The 21,534-nt window shown below is 43.9% G+C and overlaps 1 protein-coding gene across 1 annotated transcript in view; it reads right to left on the minus strand.

Moving 5' to 3' along the window:
• Positions 1-21,429, minus strand: part of LOC124151036 (bone morphogenetic protein 10-like) — a 28,603-nt gene extending 7,174 nt beyond the window's left edge. The window contains exons 1-2 of the mRNA XM_046523278.2: positions 20,489-21,429; positions 3,375-4,066 (exon numbers count right to left, since the gene is read on the minus strand). Coding sequence (XP_046379234.2) covers positions 3,375-4,066; positions 20,489-20,918 — 1,122 coding nt within the window. The 5' untranslated portion in view covers positions 20,919-21,429. The remainder of the gene's footprint in view (positions 1-3,374; positions 4,067-20,488) is intronic.
• Between the last annotated feature and the right edge of the window lie 105 nt (positions 21,430-21,534).

Here is a 21,534-nt window from a genome sequence, read left to right on the forward strand (position 1 = left end):
AAATCTCAGGCAGTTTTATCAAACATAGACGATGTATCTTTTATCTTTATTCCTGTTATTAAACATTTTTAACTTCTTGTGTTTATTTTGGAACTGAGGAATGTTTATATAGATAATACATATGGTGAATACAAACGTCAGTATTTCACTTCCGGTGAGGCCAAGAGAGTATGAACTTGCGGATCGCAAACACTTTGGATATATCAGGTGTCTTCTCTTCAACGAACAAGACACAATATCACGATTTTTAACAAATAAATGAGTGAGTGAGCGAGTGAGTATTGTGTTATGCCGCTGTCAGCAACTTACCCGTCATAGGAAGTTGTGGTTTGGTTCCGACCATTTGATATCACGGGGTGGTGGTGGGATTTTGTATCGAAATTAGACATTACATCTACAAAAACAGATTGTCTAATAGATGGCCGAGGTTGTATAGCAATACTTCACACGGTATAGAAAGTCTCTTCAAATGAGGGGGCACGGGTGGCCCAGTCGTCTAAAGCGCCGCGATTCGCCGTGCAGAGTTGCGTCCCTTGGACACGCCAGAAACCTATGATTGTGGGTTCGAATCCCGGTTCGCCCCGATTATGTTTCTAGGTTTGTCAGCATCATACCCGTGCTCCTGGGTTTCACCGAACTGGTAAACGTCTAAGACCTGCATCACTTCGGGCTTTCTTCACACATTAATCTGACACGCCGCGATATAACTGGAATACTGTTAAAAGCGGCGTTAGACCCAACTCACTCACTCACTCACTCACTCTTCAAATGATCCCACTGAAGCGACGATTTTGACGAAATCAGTCGTACAGCACGTAACTGTCTTTCGGAATGCCTCATGTTTAAATTTTTCGAGGATTCATGAATGGAAAACACATTCGGACTTTCGCGATCGCGATCCGATGGTCACATGAAAGGGTACATTGTTCTGACGTGACATTTTGTTGTGCACCAACATCGATTAACCGCTCGTTCCTTGTATTAAATGGACAGTACAGGTACTAAAAAAATAAAAATAAAATAAAGCATCACGGTTAAATGTTTAGTCACGCCTGATCGGATCTGACACAAACATGCCGGTATGACAACAGAGTAATACTAGTAATGGGCCATTTATACTGCGCTATATTCCCACACCACTCTCAAAGCGCTACGCTATTATTAAGCCGGTCAGTAGATCAGTGTGCACTCGATTGCATTCTCAGCTCCCTAGGGATTATACAGCCGAAGATGCATGTGAGGAGCTAGAAGGTCAACAGTCACAGTGAGTGAGTGAGTTGACTTTGAACAGTATTTCAGGCATGCCCTAGACTAACATACAGTCTTTGAATTTTATCACTACGCAACACATTTTTCTCTTCTGATTGTTTTTCTTATGCTGGTTTCATAGTACAGATAGCGAGACTTGCCTGCTTTGTCCGTTTTATTACATAAAGATCTTGGTTATCTATCCGAAAGACTTGACAGGGCTATGTCACAAGCAAATGCAAGTGATATGAGAGGTGGTATCTGATTGGTCAATGGGAGGGACATCGAAGGGACATAACGCGTAACAACCACTGGTGGCACTACGATCGAGCCTGGAAATTCCAGTCTTCTTCGGAAAGGGTGGAAATTGGACTGTTATAGTCAGTTAACGCCCTTGCCTCGGGAAGATGATCATGGCGTCTCACCTTAATGTGGTAGACGTGGTAGACGTTTCCACTTTCCTCGAGCATGAATATGCTGCTGACAAACCAAGGATCATAACCAGAGCGGATGCTACCCGATAAACGGACGTGGCAGCTTGATGTGGGAGGAAAGCTCGAAAAGATGCAAGTCTTGGACCTTTACCACTTTGATGAAACACACAAGCACAATTATGGTGCTGACGGACCAACAAAACAAGATCATAGCTTTCTGCGCGCTTAGCGCGAGATCACCCATACTAATACTTTAAACAGTGAGTGAGTGAGTGTTGTTTAACGCCGCAGTCATCATCATGGCACAGAGCCCGACCAAACGATTCTCATTTTAGTAACTCCTACACTTTAACACAGACTTAAGACACTCGTAGCGCTATGTTTTCTAAGCCCAATCTTATCAGGATTCCCACAGGAGAGTTAAAGGTCGAGAGTAAGGAAAACTATTTAAAATCATATACATCTGTTATTTTATTTTATTATATACTTCAATGAGACAGACTGCGTTTTCTGAAGTTGAGAAAATATATACTTTCATTGCAGTGACCATAACAACTTTGCCTTACAAGAGTTACCTCCCTGAAGATTATCCCCCTTTATCATAAGTGTCTCGCCCACAAACTGTTGATGTCCTATTTCCGCACGGACATGGCACACTAATGACAGATGGTCACATATTCTTGTGGTTATTCCCTTTGTAATATGCTGAGAATGAAAAGTGCGCCCTGTTGCATTATGGGTAAGGTACTTCTATTCAGTTTTTTATGTTTCTGATATTGCAGTGGCCATGGAGAAAAAATGGTAAAATCCCTTTTCTGGTATATATTAAATCTTGTGACTGGTTTCAAATAATAGTAATATGACGGCATGTTAGGACCGTAAGCTCAAAGTGGTGGAAACCCCGAGCGCGGATATATTGTTGACAGACCACAGGTCATTGTCGGCTCGATCAAAGGCTATCGGTAGCTGACCGCCTCCGTGGTCTAGTGGTAGAGCGTCCGCCCGGAGAGCGGAAGGTCAAGGTTCGATCCCCGGAGTTTTCATGTGAAACCGCGACATGGTATCTCAGTGGGCTAGCACTATAAAATCGGCATTAGTGTACTCCGGACCAGTACTAGCAGCCACACACTCACACACGTGCATGCACGTCGCAATATAAGTGGTATTAGCTTGGACTTGCTGTAAACCTCACTCGGATCTGCACCCTTATTCCGCTAATTACATTATACCAGACAACAATGGAGTAACATACTGCAGGAATTCACTTTAAACCGTGTAATGCCAGATTACACCGCATATATACATTTAGGTCGTATAACATATCAAACAGAAATGATTGAACGATTATTGTTCGATTGATATTTACGTATATGTCCCCCCAACCCCCTCCCCCACCCCCCTCTTACGGAATATGAACATTTCACGACAGCCGTAAGTTATTGTTATGTCACATGATAGTCACGTGCACTGGTTCCAATATGGCCTCCTGCCACTGCAAGGGGATGTGTAATTGGTACTGAGAGGGGTCGAGTGCAGTAAAACGGTGTGTATGGTCTAATGATTTATCACCTGGGTGTGATGGGCGAAAGGTCGAGAGTATCGCCACTTACATACTGCAAGATATAAACACAGATGTGTGGAGCAATGGTTCACCTAGCACGGTATTTGCACAGCGTGTTTCTGTATCGTTACCTGGTAACCAGGGGGCGCTATAATCCACTTGTTCCAGTTTATCTCCTGGAAGCTGACGTACAACAGGCTCCTTCTGCAACTGTTCCTGCGGTTCTTCTTGCTTCTCTTAAACCTAGACAGTTGCCCAGTGGAATTAGAGTGTCTATGCTGATGCACGCTCTCCGTAGCTACTGCTTCGTCTTCAACGTCCAGCTCATGTGCTATCAGCTCATGCAGCTCTTTCTCCCGAAGGCTCCGTTTCTGATTATTGTTTGAGAAAATAACCAACAGGGGTTCGTTCCTATGGTTTGGATCAGTGTCTATATCCATAGCACCATCCGTTACTGCGTTAAACACACTCTCTATGCGAACCTCAAGAATCTGGACGCAGCTTATGTTCTCAGCCCATAGGCGCACAGCGGAAGTGACGTCAAACGCTTCCCACCCGCTATTATGGCCGTAGATATGGCGAGAGGACAATATCTTGTACCTGTCCTCAGGGCCCAATTCGAAGCCCCGGTCCTGGAGCACCGACACAATCCTGTCAATTCCTGCGTAAGCGTCCCTGTCCTGCTGAACCAGTGTATACAATCTCAACATGGCGTAGTCTATCTCCTCGTCCCTTGATATGCTGGTGATGTTGAACACAAGCTTGTGTACTCGTGTGTGGTTACCAGGCAACTCGGCTTCCATGGTTCCGTTAAAGTCAAAGTCTGGAAACAATAAATTGAAAAGATTAGTAAATATCTTATAAGATATTACGTGATATTAACCATGTGAATAGAAAGCTAGAGTGAAAATTGTGCGATACTCGAGAGGTTAAGGACATTGTGCCATCTGAACAATAAGCAAACTTCAGCGAGGTCTGTCTGTATTGTTGTCGCTTCATACGTTTATTTTCACTTTCCTATTATAAAAATACTGCCACTTTTGCCTACAGTATTGTAGGTATTTTCCTTTATCATGGTAGCCTTGTTAGAGGTCCTGCTTTCAAGTGAGACCTACTTGGAGGTTTAACATTTTAATTGTGAGACCTAACAATTGAAGTATTACCAACCTGCTTTGAGGTTTTACCTTTGTATAGGAACACTTAGGTTTTTATAAACTTGCCTTTTGTTTTGAAAATAATGTTGATTTTTGATTGGGGTAAAGTCATAATTATTTTTCCCATGATCTTCACATATCGTGTTAAGTTTTGTAACCCACTGTTTTCCCACTGAAGCACCGGGGCATTAGATGAAAGGTTGTTCAATTTTACATGTTATGACTTCAGTTGTGTACATGCTGCGTGTGGTCTTTCTCTTGCACGCTTTAATCAAATTCCTTTTATATCGCGACACACTGTATTTTGTTTCACTATAAGGTAACTCGATGTTCTCACAATGTTTTTCTTTCATTCGATGGTTCATACGTTAGATAAAACAGTCATCGGTTTTGGTTGAAATTGTAAAACCTCGAGTTCGGCAAAAGCCCTTTGCATATATATGTAAACTACGCGAAAAACGGCATTACTCTTAGCTGTCCCCCGTGAATGAATGTCCCTCTCCAAATGGCGAGGTGGCCAATAACGGGATAAAGAGATCCATCTTTTCCTGTGTACCAACAATCTTTTCTGAAATATAGTCCTCGTCACGATATGGCTGAAATACTGCCGATGTAACGTTAAATCTTAACTCACTCACTCACTCACTCACTAAAATATAGTGGGGGTCTCTGTCAAGGATTTCTGACCGGTAGTAAGGTTGCAAATGTGTGCGTTAAGTCTCAGGTGAAACAATAAGGGGAATATACATCATTCTGTGAAACTGATTACATAGTTTTAAATTTTATATCAAAACAAACACATTGTCAGAAATATGTATCACGTTTTAGTTGATCTGTATATGGCCTAATCTGTGTTCTTTTGAACTTTTGTTTTAAGACAGTGGGAAATGGTGGAAAAATCCACATATTTCCTTGCATTTTCACAATTATGAAGTAGTGAAACACAATTACGTTGACACGGAGACGACTATACCCAACTGTCTAAATTTAGCTTAATTATTACTCTATCTTGTGTTATAGAGATATGGGTTGAAAGTGTTTGCCCCCAATGTCGACCTGTGGTGGGGACTTATGTACTCACATACTCCACTGTATATTACAAAATGGTAGGAGTATACAGGAAAAAGTGGGAAGGAAAAACAAATAAACCTCTTCAGGGCTGTAGCCAATTGAAGCAAATACGACCTTTTCATATGAACATGTATCAATGTTTCACGGAGAGTAGTTCCAATCTACTGATTGGAGTGTTTTTAAAGGAACATGTTTTTGGAGACGATCAATAGCCACATCCTCAACAACACATTGACGTCCCCCACAAAACCATGACATGCCCAAGGGATGCAACTCTGGTCAGCGAATTGAGATATTTAAACTATTAGCCTATTAAACTATTAAACTGTTTACAAGCTTTGCAACAATGTCATCATGTATACTCGGATCCTGTGGTACCGCGGCATTCATCGTATGCGTTGATACTTACTTCTGGAATCTTTTTAATATTGCCTTACCTCCATCTATCAATGGCCAACGATATACACCGCAGTTCCCCAAGTAAACTTTCTCTATCGACCTGAACTAGATCATCTGCATATTCATGGCGACTACTAAGGGAAGGGAAGTTACGTAGCCCGCACATTTTTCCCCGCTCTGTGCCCAGAATCTATTGGGAGATCACAAGGGCCATAATTCCAAACTTTGAAATAGGTTCTTCACTAGTAGCCCAAAGATAAATACATACTTTTGGGCATACTAGGAGTGCTTTTTATATTTATTGTTGACTTTTAACATTTTTCCATTTTGTGACAAATTATTGTCATCCAATTTTTTTAAAAACAATCTTAGAATATCATTTCTGATATTTTGTTGTTGATTTTAAAAATATTTTCTCTTACTTTTCGGTAAATATGCATCGAATACCTATTACTTATAACACATTTAGAATTGTACTTGTGCTGTCTCTGTACTTGTCTGGACAAATCACTGATGTCCGGCATGATCATACTTAGTGGTTTGTAGAATTATATCCCCTTTTTGTCCAATTCGGACCTCCATACGCAACTTTTCTCTGTACCGCGATACGATGGAGTTCTCTCCCTTGTCAAACTGAGCGCGAGGCCCGGCTTTTACTCGGAGCTTCTTATGTAAATAATGAACTTTTATCAGAAAAATATGCATTGTTAGATAACATAAATGACATCTGATATAGAGAACAGGAATAATCATAAAGGTTAGTGAGTGCATTTTGTTCCGTTTAGCGTACATGACAAGTACCGCGACACCCCGAGGTTGCAGGCTACTGTTACTACTGGTCAGCCAAAGTGATGGGCTACGGCTGACCCCAGTAACCTATGCTGCTCGTATACGGCAAATAACATGGATGGTCAGACTCGATGACTTGGTGACTGCGCGTCATCGTATTTACAAACCACCGCAATAAACCGGAGAATTTGCTGACTGCGGCGTTAAACAACTCACTCACTCACTCACTCACTCACTCACTCACTCACCCATCCACACACTCGCTCACTCATTCACTTACTCGGACCAAGATGGCGTGGGCGGTGATCATATCAATCACTGGTTTTTGTGGCTCAGACTTGGATATTTATAGGTCACTCACTCACTCACTCACTCACTCACTCACAACTCACTCGGCTTGGACCAAGACAAGTATGCCTTTGGTAAATACATTTTTTTGTTGGACCACGATATGGACTTAAAACAAAGTGGACCATGTTCCTTGACTTCAAAACCTTGCAATAATGAAGACTTCAAACAGATTCGCCCACAATCTAGGATTAAAAAGGTCGACTACAATCTAATTCTTAAGTGTCGGATCAAAAGCGTTGCTTGAAATACATCAAAGTTCCAAGCGACACATGTTCGTTACCCATGTTGTGTGCTAATTATACATCATAATGCTATTTGAAGGCGTTATCTTAATAGGAAGTTGTCAGACCACAGCCGACCTCGGCATGAATGTGTTGTAATCATTGTGGGCTGATATCGACACGTGTTCCCCTTGGGAATCCCTTCGAATCAACCTGTGTTCCGCGCCACGGCATTCCATAACCTAACCTGTGAGTAATTTTACTTTATGAATGCATCAATCGGAGGAATAACTTCAGCTATGTGATAAAATAAACAGAAAAAGAAAAACAAAGCACGCTCACGTTCTCAGCTTCCGGTAAATCGGTTTCAGTTTCAAGCGTCAATTACGACGCAGATTGTGAGCGACTGGAAATAGGGGTCTGTTTGTGATAACAGTCTTCTATGGAGATATTGTAAGATAGCCGTTGCCGTTTCTGTCTCAGACATAGTGCATGGGAAGGGCTTGATGAGGAGCAATACTCATATATCCCCTTGGGGGAATTGTTCTACACATTCTCTGGATTGTACACTGGAGATGGATTCCAGCACGTGGCCACCCTGTAGGTGGAGGTATCGTTATGAACTATATCCTAACCTTGCACCCAGTGCGAGCTATGTGACCATTGTGCAGGTAGATGGCAGGGTGTATGTATATTCATTAAAAACACAAATGCCCACATCGTGCGGTTTAAACATAGTTAGACCTGTGAAGATCCGGGGTAGAATAGGTCTTCAGCAACCCACGCTTGCCGTAAAAGGCGACTATGTATGTCGTATGAGGTGATTAAAGGGATCGGGTGGTCAGCCTCGCTGACTTGGTTGATGCATGTCATCGTATCCCAATTGCATGGATCGATGCTCATGATGTCAATCGCTGAATTGTCTGGTCCAGACTCGATAATTTACAGACCGCCGTCATATAGCTGGAATATTGCTGAGTGCGGCGTAGTCCTGCACAATGACCGTGGAATATATTTATTTTATGAATTTTTTTTATCTAGAAATGCATACAAAAGCACGTCTAGCCAGTTCAAGCTAGCTCTATTCTGAAATCAGCATAGGGACATTTTTTTAATTTTTAGAGTCAAGAAGGATATTGTGTAATATAAGATTTCAGAGACTAAATGTTAGTCTAAGTGCGGCGTTGAACAAACAAACAAACAAACAAACAAACAATTATTAACATTAGTATGTTCGCGTTACACACAGTGATCCCGAAGTGAGTGACTAGTTTTACGCAATATTCCAGAGGGGGACACCAGGAATAGGCTTTATACAATTTTTAAAAATTTATTTATTTAATTTGCTTCAGCAACTGGGCTTCCCGATCGACGGGCAGTGCTCCGGTAGGGATTGCAGAGAAACATAGATCCCCAGTATGCTGCATTCCGTAAAAGGTCACCATTGTGGATTAGGTGGCTGCACTTTGATCTGGCTGATTGAATGTCATTATGCTGCCCCGATGGCGTCGATCGATGCTCATGCTGTCAATCACTTAGTTACCTGGCCCATATTTAATTATTTACAGACCATCGAGAAATATCTGGAAGATCAAACATCATTCTTGGAGAACCAAACCTCAGCAATGATATGACGTGGTAGTTGTCTTGTGTCATCATACTTTACAGGGCGACTGGTTCTACATCCTTTTGAAAATAAACGATGTTGACAACATCACGTGAAACCCAAAAACAACTCTTGAACGAATAAACTTATTACCAATCAGAAAACAATTCCTGAACACAATACCAGAACAAAACTAAAACATCAGAAGCAAGGAGGAGAAACAGGTAACAGGAAGGCCATAGCGATCTAATACTGACATGACAACTGATGTCAGTGACATGATCAATAATGACAAAACTATTGTCAGTGGAACATCATATACACCAGGCACAAGTAGATTACGAACAATCCTCAGTTTAACCTTAACCTAATAAAGAGGATGTAAGCAGATGTCCACCCGTGAGGGTAACGGGGGAATAGATCCCCGTCCAGCTCTGCTGGTCATGAGATGTGAAGTAATTGGATGAGGTGGTCAGGCTTGGTGATCGGGCGGTCAGGCTCTGTGGTCGGGTGGTCAGGCTCTGTAATCGGGTGGTCAGGTTCTGTGGTCGGGTGGTCAGGCTCTGTGGTCGGGTGGTCAGGCTCTGTGGTCGGGTGGTCAGGCTTGGTGGTCGGGTGGTCAGGCTCTGTGATCGGGTGGTCAGGTTCTGTGGTCGGGTGGTCAGGTTCTGTGATCGGGCGGTCAGGCTCTGTGGTCGGGTGGTCAGGCACTGTGATCAGGTGGTCAGGTTCTGTGGTCGGGTGGTCAGGCTCTGTGGTCGGGTGGTCAGGTTCTGTGGTCGGGTGGTCAGGCTCTGTGATCGGGTGGTCAGGCTCGGTGGTCGGGTGGTCAGGCTCTGTGGTCGGGTGGTCAGGCTCTGTGGTCGGGTGGTCAGGTTCTGTGGTCGGGTGGTCAGGCTCTGTGGTCGGGTGGTCAGGCTCTGTGGTCGGGTGGTCAGGTTCTGTGGTCGGGTGGTCAGGTTCTGTGGTCGGGTGGTCAGGCTCTGTAATCGGGTGGTCAGGTTCTGTGGTCGGGTGGTCAGGCTCTGTGGTCGGGTGGTCAGGCTCTGTGGTCGGGTGGTCAGGCTTGGTGGTCGGGTGGTCAGGCTCTGTGATCGGGTGGTCAGGTTCTGTGGTCGGGTGGTCAGGTTCTGTGATCGGGCGGTCAGGCTCTGTGGTCGGGTGGTCAGGCACTGTGATCAGGTGGTCAGGTTCTGTGGTCGGGTGGTCAGGCTCTGTGGTCGGGTGGTCAGGTTCTGTGGTCGGGTGGTCAGGCTCTGTGATCGGGTGGTCAGGCTCGGTGGTCGGGTGGTCAGGCTCGGTGGTCGGGTGGTCAGGCTCTGTGGTCGGGTGGTCAGGTTCTGTGGTCGGGTGGTCAGGCTCTGTGGTCGGGTGGTCAGGCTCTGTGGTCGGGTGGTCAGGTTCTGTGGTCGGGTGGTCAGGCTCTGTGGTCGGGTGGTCAGGCTCTGTGGTCGGGTGGTCAGGCTCTGTGGTCGGGTGGTCAGGTTCTGTGGTCGGGTGGTCAGGCTCTGTGGTCGGGTGGTCAGGCTCTGTGGTCGGGTGGTCAGGTTCTGTGACTGGGTCATCCTACCCCGACGACGTGGATCGTTGCTCGTGATATCAATCACTTGCTTGTCTGGTCGATATAATTTAAGGCCTCCGTCATACAGCTGGAATATTGTTGAGTGCGGCTTTAAACAACAACAACAACAACAACAACACACACACAAACACACCACACACACACACACACACACACACACACACACACACACACACACACACACACATCCCGTCCCTGTAAAAGAGATACTTTGTTCCACGCTCTAGTGCCTACATCTAGTTCAGACGCAGTTGAACCTGTAGATGTTGTACTATTTGGGAGCTTGCGTATTTTTGTGGGGCAATATTTCACTGTTAGATTTGTTTATATCAGAATATAAAACATTTCAGACAAAGTCGGGTATGGATGATTTAAATCAAACCTGTGAGGAATGCCAATTAGGCTGAACCTGCTCCTCCTTTAACTGTTAATGCTGTGATCTACGTGTGGGCCGACAATTCCCAAGCGTTACAAACATTTATTCCAAATATGACAAATATGACTACCCTGTGGTATCTCGGAACCCTTTTGAAAGATCAAATTTATAGAAGACACGCGCTACCCTCAAGCATCTCTTAGTTAGGAAAGTTTAGTTAATAGTAGTATTGTAAACAAACTCGTAATTTGTAATGGACGTTTTACAAAAAGACGCTGCAAAGAATACTTTAGATAACAACTATAAATTCTAGACATCCAGTGCGGATTAAAAAGCGAATTCTCCCCCAAGTCCACATCTAGTCACAGAATACACCTCATTATCCCTGCCGTGTGATAAGGCTGTCTTCTAACATGCTGTATCAGCGTGATGGATTGCAGGTCCTACTGGGTACGGCAACAGGTAGGTCGTCAGCGGCACCGTGGTCAGGAACAACGTGTGTATTCTTGCCACAGCTTGCAGGTAGGTAGCCCTGCTATCTGGCCCGTAGGTGCACGTGCAGGCACTGCAGCTCACCTCCCGTCTGTGTGGTCTACACAGCATTCGGTGCAGATCCTTTTTGCTTTGTAGTGAAATGATGACAAATTTGTATTTTTGTCTTTTTCAAGATATTATAAATAATGAATACATTTAGTAAAAGAGAAAAAATAACCAGTTATGAGAAATACAGAACTATCTGACGGCAGTAAATATATGGTGGTACTGCTGACCTCGAGTCTTTGGCAAGAGATGACGTAGTGGGCACAGATCATTCGCTTTTAGGTTTATGAAGTTCATCCTATTGTCTTAAGAAAAATGTATGGAACGTAATAATATCAAATTATTAAAGAAGAGAATATATGGATGTCAACTTCTTTATATTGAGGTGCACAACGTTTCGGAGTATATATTACTCCTCCATGAGGTGAATTAAGCAGTAAGTATATACTCCGAAACGTGTTCCTCAACATAAAGAAGTTGACATCCATAAATTCTATTCCTAATGTGTATCACTTCTAAATGCCATCCAACATTAATTTATTACCTATGCTAAATATCAACGCGAAATCAGTCTCGATTACCTGGCCAAACAGATTCCCATTGGCGTAAAAGGTGAGGTGAGATGAAATTTGGTTTAACGTCGCGTCCAAGATTTCTTCACTTATATAGCGACGTGTATGCACGTATGTGTGTGTGTGTGTGTGTGTGTGTGTGTGTGTGTGTGTGTGTGTGTGTGTGTGTGTGTGTGTGTGTGTGTGTGTGTGTGTGTGTGTGTGCTTGTACTAGTCCGGACTGATGCCGATACATAGTGCTAGCTCACTGAGATACCATGCCGCAGTTTAACATGAACACCCTCTCAGACACAGTATACTGACACCGAGCCGACCAGTCCTTGTTTTAGCCCCTTAATGCCGAGTGCTGGACAGGGTAACAACAAGTACCATCTTTTAACGTCTTTTGGTACGACGCGGCGGGCGGACGCTCTACATTGGCATAAAAGGCAAAATAGTTGTGTAAATCATCAATGGATCACTGGAAATCGGTGACGACACCAGGTGTTCGCCAAAAGGGTAAGCACACCCTACTCTACCGTCAGCACCCGCCACTCAAACAGTTGCAAAAACCAGAGTGTATGTTGCTTTACGCCGCACAGCAGTATATCTTAGTATGTTATTTGTCTGTTTTGGTCTTTCTTCAATTGTGCTTTAGGTGTCGTCAACTGTGTTCTTCAGATTTATAGACACGGGGTTGTAACTCGTCGGGAATAAAAAGCTACATGCAACGTAAGCGTCCTCTATCCCGGTCACTGGGACACAACACAGTAACATATTGTGTAATTACACGTTGTCCCGTGCACAACCTCCACCTCATTAGTGTCACTTTCCATACACTCATCACAGCAGCTGTGCCCAAAGTACATGTGCGGCCTCGCGTTTAGCGTGTTACATGTATTCTCTATCTTTCTATTTCAGGAAGAAAGATTTCATAGGAAATGTAACACCACAAAATGTCATGTGACTGATAATTTTGCAACATTTTGTTTCATTTCTTTGAAGTGTTGTGCTCTTGCAAATAAAAGCAACAAAACCCTTTCCATTTCCATAAGAAATCTCTGCTAAAAGCCGAGTGCATTTTGCGATTCCGTCTCTATGTCATAAGCTTGAGTTTCTTAAAGACTATCGAATAGTGATGCAACCAGGTGTTTCCGAAAACGTGAGCATATCCTGTACCACTGGTAGGACCCGCCACAAACACCTGCAAAGGCAAGTGAAGTGTTCATCTGAAAAAGCACGGGAACATTATGGTACAAGTCCAAATAGGGGATTGTATCAGATATTATGTTTGTCACCAATGCCTCAAAGTGGGAAATGCCCCCCACATGTTTTGGAAAACATTACCAAGGTTTTGAAAACTGTAACCCCGATCAAAAAACTTTTGAGCAAAGGTGGTATGGCGTTCTTTGAAATCTTTGTAGAAAGAGCTGGTTCGATTGTAGCTCAAAAGCTGGAGCTGCTGGAATATTGCTCGACATAAAGGGAAAGTTGAAGTCACCCCTCTTTCATGCAGTATTGCAGCTAGTCTTTTGTCACTCTGAATCTTTTTTGCACAGATCAAAATCAAAATATGAAGCAGATCAGGCGGTGTCGCTGGTCTCTTTTATTTCTTGCTCAGATGTGTAAATCAGTGGAAGGGAATTGGCTATTTGACCGTTATTGAACGATACCAGGTCATCGCTATACCTGATATACCAAGTATATCATGGCCAAATTCCCTTGATTTGATTTTGGTAGTCCGAGAAGAAATTCTGACTCGTATGACTCAGAAACCAGATCAGCAAGGAGGATTGTATGACCTGAATGACCTGTACTCACATTTCCTATAGATGTAGGAGAAAGTTCGTCTAACACATTGTCTTCTCGGCACACGTCCGATGACATTTGTTTTTCATTTTTGACAAAGTATCCCGAACCTTCAAAGATAGAGTTGTAACTGTATCTATGGTCAACACATCCAGTGACAAATGCCCAATGGGGCAAGGAATTGTCATACTTGAGAAATTCATGCACATTCTTCACGTTTCGGAGAATGATAGTAGTTCATCTTGTCTCAAAAACTTTCTGTAAACATAAAGAAAGTCCTTTCTTGATTGTATTAAGGATTATTGTAAATGGGACAGGGATTTGGTGTTAAATTTGCTGGACCTTGCAATTTTTATTTTGGAATGGACATGTCTTCAGGTTTTAGAGTCAAGCCAAAGGTTGATTGGACTGATGCCTGATGTTTGGCAGATGTCTTATACCGAGTTCTTTGATCAAACTGTAGTGATGCTTACATATAATTGTTATGTCATGTTAAGCATGAACTTTGGAACACGTATGATGTTGATATATGTATATGATATATCCGTCAAAATAAAGCGTCAACGCTAGAGAATAATCAGTCTGGATTATCTGCTGAAACCGATTCCATTATTCATAAAAGTATTAAAAAAAACATGCTTACCGTTTTCGCGAACACCTGGTGTCATAATTGATTTTCAGTGATCCATTCATATAATTGTCACAGCTATGGTGCCTTTTACTGTGGAATCTGTTTCGGTGGATAGTCGAGACTGGGTTCTTCTTTGGTGTTGATATTAAGTGTAGATGTATTTATATGTAGTGTGTTATAAAGAAGACATTGTTACATTAGTAATCTTCAGGGCCATCATTTACAGGTACGTAAAGACAGTTTTATACATAGAGACGATCAACGTGTTATTGCACCCAATACGGACCATGCAAAGGGCCCGACCAGAATGTGTTCGTACTGTGATTGCGGCAAACAGCAGGTGCAACATTAGCATGTACTGTAACTGTACCCAGACATTGTAGTCAGTTCACACAAGGCCAGGTTCATTTCTGTCAAGCTTTAGTTAACCTATCTTATCACTGCACTAAAAGATAACTGAATTACATAATTAATTAGATGTGTAGTCAGAGACGATACGACGTTGGGAGTTGCTGCGTTGCTAATAAATAAACACTTTAACGTCCTACATATAACCGCTTACCTGGCACCGTGTAACGATCCACACTCATAACGTCGTGTGACGCTCATAACACTATACAGAGTCATCGGGTGACGCTCCGCGTTCATAACGCTATACAGAGTCATCGTATGACGCTCCGCGTTCACAACACTATACAGAGTCATCGTGTGACGCTCCGCGTTCACAACACTATACAGAGTCATCGTGTGACGCTCCACGTTCATAATACTATACAGAGTCATCGTGTGACGCTCCACGTTCATAACACTATACAGAGTCGTCGTGTGACGCTTCACGTTCATAACACTACACAGAGTCATCGTGTGACGCTCCACGTTAATAACACTATACAGAGTCATCGTGTGACGCTTCACGTTCATAACACTATACAGAGTCGTCGTGTGACGCTCAACGTTCATAACACTATACAGAGTCATCGTATGACGCTTCACGTTCACAACACTATACAGAGTCGTCGTGTGACGCTTCACGTTCATAACACTATACAGAGTCGTCGTGTGACGCTCAACGTTCATAACACTATACAGAGTCATCGTGTGACGCTTCACGTTCATAACACTATACAGAGTCATCGTATGACGCTCCACGTTCACAACACTATACAAAGTCATCGTGTGACGCTCCACGTTCATAACACTATACAGAGTCATCGTATGACGCTCCACGTTCATAACACTATACAGAGTCATCGTATGACGCTCCACGTTCGTAACACTATACAGAGTCATCGTGTGACGCTTCACGTTCATAACACTATACAGAGTCATCGTATGACGCTCCACGTTCACAACACTATACAGAGTCATCGTGTGACGCTCCACGTTCATAACACTATACAGAGTCATCGGGTGACGCTTCACGTTCATAACACTATACAGAGTCATCGTGGGACGCTTCACGTTCATAACACTGCAGAGTCATCGTGTGACGCTCATAACACTATACAGAGTCATCGTGTGACGCTCCACGTTCACAGCACTATCCAGAGTCATCGTGTGACGCTTCACGTTCATAACACTATACAGGGTCATCATGTGACGCTTCACGTTCATAACACTACACAGAGTCACCGTGTGACGCTACACGTTCATAACACTATACAGAGTCATCGTGTGACGCTCCACGTTCATAACACTATACAGAGTCATCGTATGACGCTTCACGTTCATAACACTATACAGAGTCATCGTATGACGCTCCGCGTTCACAACACTATACAGAGTCATCGTGTGACGCTCCACGTTCATAATACTATACAGAGTCATCGTGTGACGCTCCACGTTCATAACACTATACAGAGTCGTCGTGTGACGCTTCACGTTTATAACACTATACAGAGTCACCGTGTGACGCTCCACGTTTATAACACTATACAGAGTCATCGTGTGGCGCTCCACGTTCATAACACTACACAGAGTCACCACGTGACGCTCCACGTTCATAACACTACACAGAGTCATCGTGTGGCGCTCCACGTTCATAATACTACACAGAGTCACCACGTGACGCTCCACGTTCATAACACTACACAGAGTCACCGTGTGACGCTCCACGTTCATAACACTATACAGAGTCATCGTGTGACGCTCCGCGTTCATAACACTACACAGAGTCACAGTGTGACGCTTCACGTTCATAACACTACACAGAGTCATCGTGTGACGCTCCGCGTTCATAACACTATACAGAGTCATCGTGTGACGCTCCGCGTTCATAACACTATACAGAGTCATCGTGTGACGCTTCACGTTTATAACACTATACAGAGTCACCGTGTGACGCTTCACGTTTATAACACTAAACAGAGTCATCGTGTGGCGCTCCACGTTCATAACACTACACAGAGTCACCACGTGACGCTCCACGTTCATAACACTACACAGAGTCACCGTGTGACGCTTCACGTTCACAACACTATACAGAGTCACCGTGTGACGCTCCGCGTTCATAACACTATACAGAGTCATCGTGTGACGCTCCGCGTTCATAACACTATACAGAGTCATCGTGTGACGCTCATAACACTATACAGAGTCATCGTGTGACACTCCACACTCATAACACTATACAGAGTCATCGTGTGACGCTCATAAGACCATACCGAGTCATCGTGTGACGCTCATAACACTATTCAGTGTCATAACACAAAACAGAGCTATCGTGTGACGCTCATAACACTATTCAGAGTCATCGTGTGACGCCCATAACACTATTCAGAGTCATCGTATGACGCTCCACGTTCACAACACTATACAGAGTCATCGTGTGACGCTCCACGTTCATAACACTATACAGAGTCATCGGGTGACGCTTTACGTTCATAACACTATACAGAGTCATCGTGGGACGCTTCACGTTCATAACACTGCAGAGTCATCGTGTGACGCTCATAACACTATACAGAGTCATCGTGTGACGCTCCACGTTCACAGCACTATCCAGAGTCATCGTGTGACGCTTCACGTTCATAACACTATACAGGGTCATCATGTGACGCTTCACGTTCATAACACTACACAGAGTCACCGTGTGACGCTCCACGTTCATAACACTATACAGAGTCATCGTGTGACGCTCCACGTTCATAACACTATACAGAGTCATCGTATGACGCTTCACGTTCATAACACTATACAGAGTCATCGTATGACGCTCCGCGTTCACAACACTATACAGAGTCATCGTGTGACGCTCCGCGTTCACAACACTATACAGAGTCATCGTGTGACGCTCCACGTTCATAATACTATACAGAGTCATCGTGTGACGCTCCACGTTCATAACACTATACAGAGTCGTCGTGTGACGCTTCACGTTTATAACACTATACAGAGTCACCGTGTGACGCTCCACGTTTATAACACTATACAGAGTCATCGTGTGGCGCTCCACGTTCATAACACTACACAGAGTCACCACGTGACGCTCCACGTTCATAACACTACACAGAGTCATCGTGTGGCGCTCCACGTTCATAATACTACACAGAGTCACCACGTGACGCTCCACGTTCATAACACTACACAGAGTCACCGTGTGACGCTCCACGTTCATAACACTATACAGAGTCATCGTGTGACGCTCCGCGTTCATAACACTACACAGAGTCACAGTGTGACGCTTCACGTTCATAACACTACACAGAGTCATCGTGTGACGCTCCGCGTTCATAACACTATACAGAGTCATCGTGTGACGCTCCGCGTTCATAACACTATACAGAGTCATCGTGTGACGCTTCACGTTTATAACACTATACAGAGTCACCGTGTGACGCTTCACGTTTATAACACTAAACAGAGTCATCGTGTGGCGCTCCACGTTCATAACACTACACAGAGTCACCACGTGACGCTCCACGTTCATAACACTACACAGAGTCACCGTGTGACGCTTCACGTTCACAACACTATACAGAGTCACCGTGTGACGCTCCGCGTTCATAACACTATACAGAGTCATCGTGTGACGCTCCGCGTTCATAACACTATACAGAGTCATCGTGTGATGCTCATAACACTATACAGAGTCATCGTGTGACACTCCACACTCATAACACTATACAGAGTCATCGTGTGACGCTCATAAGACCATACCGAGTCATCGTGTGACGCTCATAACACTATTCAGTGTCATAACACAAAACAGAGCTATCGTGTGACGCTCATAACACTATTCAGAGTCATCGTGTGACGCCCATAACACTATTCAGAGTCATCGTGTGACGCTCCACGCTCATAACACTATCTGGTGTACGCTATTACAAGGGTGTGAACAAAGCAGGGTCACGTCTAGCTATCTGGTGTACGCTATTACAAGGGTGTGAACAAGGCAGTGTCACGTCTAGCTGTCTGGTGTACGCTATTACAAGGATGTGAACAAGGCAGTGTCACGTCTAGCTGTCTGGTGTACGCTATTACAAGGGTGTGAACAAGGCAGTGTCACGTCTAGCTATCTGGTGTATGCTATTACAAGGGTGTGAACAAGGCAGTGTCACGTCTAGCTATCTGGTGTATGCTATTACGAGGGTGTGAACAAGGCAGTGTCGCGTCGGTCTGTGAACGAGAATGTGACATCTACCTAGTGTACGCTACTAGAAGGTCTCAGTGTCACGCCTACCTAATGAGTGTTAATGGGCATCTTGACACACAGTGTCACGCCGATCTGTTTAATGTGATGTAGGGGACACCTACCTGTCCAGTGTACGCTATTATACAGGTACATTGGAATGTGAGTGACACCTGCTGTATACTAGCATATGGATGTACCAGGATACGAGTCACGTACGCTATAATATATGTGTAGTAAAACTGAGTGACGCCTGTCTGTCTTGTGTACGCTGTTATACAGATGAACCAGAATGTGAATGACATCTACCTACCAACTGTACACTATTATACATGTGGACAGAATGTGAATGACATCTACCTACCAACTGTACGTTATTATACATGTGAACAGAATGTGAATGACATCTACCTACCAACTGTACGTTATTATACATGTGAACATAATGTGAATGACATCTACCTACCAACTGTACGTTATTATACATGTGAACAGAATGTGAATGACATCTACCTACCAACTGTACACTATTATACATGTGAACAGAATGTGTGTGACATCTACCTACCAACTGTACGTTATTATACATGTGAACAGAATGTGTGTGACATCTACCTACCAACTGTACGTTATTATACATGTGAACAGAATATGTGTGACATCTAGCTACCAACTGTACGTTATTATACATGTGAACAGAAAGTGAATGACATCTACCTACCAACTGTACGCTAATATACATGTGAACAAAATGTCAATGACATCTAGCTACCAACTGTACGCTATTATACATGTGAACAGAATGTCAATGTCATCTAGCTACCAACTGTACGCTATTATACATGTGAACAGAATGTGTGTGACATCTACCTTCCTGGTGTACGCTGTTATACATGTGAACAAAATGTCATGACATCTAGCTACCAACTGTACGCTATTATACATGTGAACAGAATGTGTCTGACATCTACCTTCCTGACGTACGCTATTATACATGTAAACAGAATGTAAAGACATCTAGCTACCAACTGTACGCTATTATACATGTGAACAGAATGTCAAAGACATCTACCTACCAACTGTAGGCTATTATACATGTGAACAGAATGTGTGTGACATCTACCTTCCTGGTGTACGCTATTATACATGTGAACAAAATGTCAATGACATCTAGCTACCAACTGTACGCTATTATACATGTGAACAGAATGTCAATGTCATCTACCTACCAACTGTACGCTATTTTACATGTGAAGTGTAGTAGAATGTGTGTGACATCTAGCTACTAAGTGTACGCTATTCAAAAGGTGTAGTAGAAAGTGTGTGATATCTACCTACCTGGCGTACGCTATCACAGGTGGGCCTAATGTGATTTACACAAACCTGTCTCATATTCGCTGTTAAACAGATGTACCAGAAGATGTGTGACAAATACCTGTGTGATGAACGCTTTTGTACAGACATACCGGAAGGTGTGCGACAAATACCTGTCTGATGAACGCTATTGTACAGGTAGACTGAAAGGTGACACCTACCTTCTTGGTTGACGTTCATGAAGCTGCGGACGATGTTGGAGGTGGGATGGATGTAGGGCTTGCTGGCTGAAAACCTGTTGTACAAGTCCATCATATACTCAGGGGGGTCGCGATGGGGGTCACGAATAATCCCCTCCGCCCCAATAGATGCCAGTCCCGGGGGTGGCATGTTCTCTAAACTGATGTCCTCAATTTCCACCTCTGTGTCTTCCATGTCATCTGCATCGTCCTCGTTGTCGTAGTCGTCGTACAGCTTGTTGTATTGGTAGTCCACACCACCATCCATGCCATCGGGGAGAGTGATGTTGCCAGTGACATTGAAGTCGCTAACGAGGCTCCAATTGAATGGGAGAGCAACGGATGGCCGGAAGATGGTCGGTAGCAGGAGAAACAATTGAATGACCTCAGAAATAAGCAGACGCAACCTCATCCTCTGACGGCGATAAGTTGGCGGTATAATGACGTCTTCGCACCTTCGATCACAGACGACAAGATAATGACACTACATCGGCACACATTGTGACGGTGTCGACTGGAATAATATCACGGCCTTGTCTACAGTCAATTTGTGTACAATTGGCATTAGGTGTTCCTAAATGTGGGCAGTACCCTATGTGCCTATTCCAATCAGTTTTGTCGGCAAATGAAGACCTACAACGTGCTCGCTGTCTTGTACTTCCACATTTCACAACCCGGGGTTCTCGCAATCTGCGCTTCACTGTCAAATTACGGCATAATTTACAATGGGTATCAGCGGGAACTCACACGGATCATATATAATGAAATATTATCAACCAGTAGTTGTTTTGCCGCAGAGTGAATGCATACGGTAGTCCAGAGTAGAGACGCATTTTCTCGGAGCCAAGGTTCTCTTTCAGGTGCTTACTCCGGTAGATAAGTGACGAACATGCCATGTGCTCTGGCGGAGGGCAAAGGTGGACCACGCTGCCTGCTTCGGGTCCGCACCCCTTATCTTCAGCAGTCCATAGCTCCTCCTTTCTTCTCCAACACCGCACTCCCGATAAATAAATGTTTTTGCTTATTAT

This window comes from Haliotis rufescens, unplaced genomic scaffold (genome assembly GCF_023055435.1).
Source record: "Haliotis rufescens isolate VD_foot unplaced genomic scaffold, xgHalRufe1.0.p SCAF_20, whole genome shotgun sequence".
Taxonomy (NCBI): Eukaryota; Metazoa; Mollusca; class Gastropoda; order Lepetellida; family Haliotidae; genus Haliotis; species Haliotis rufescens.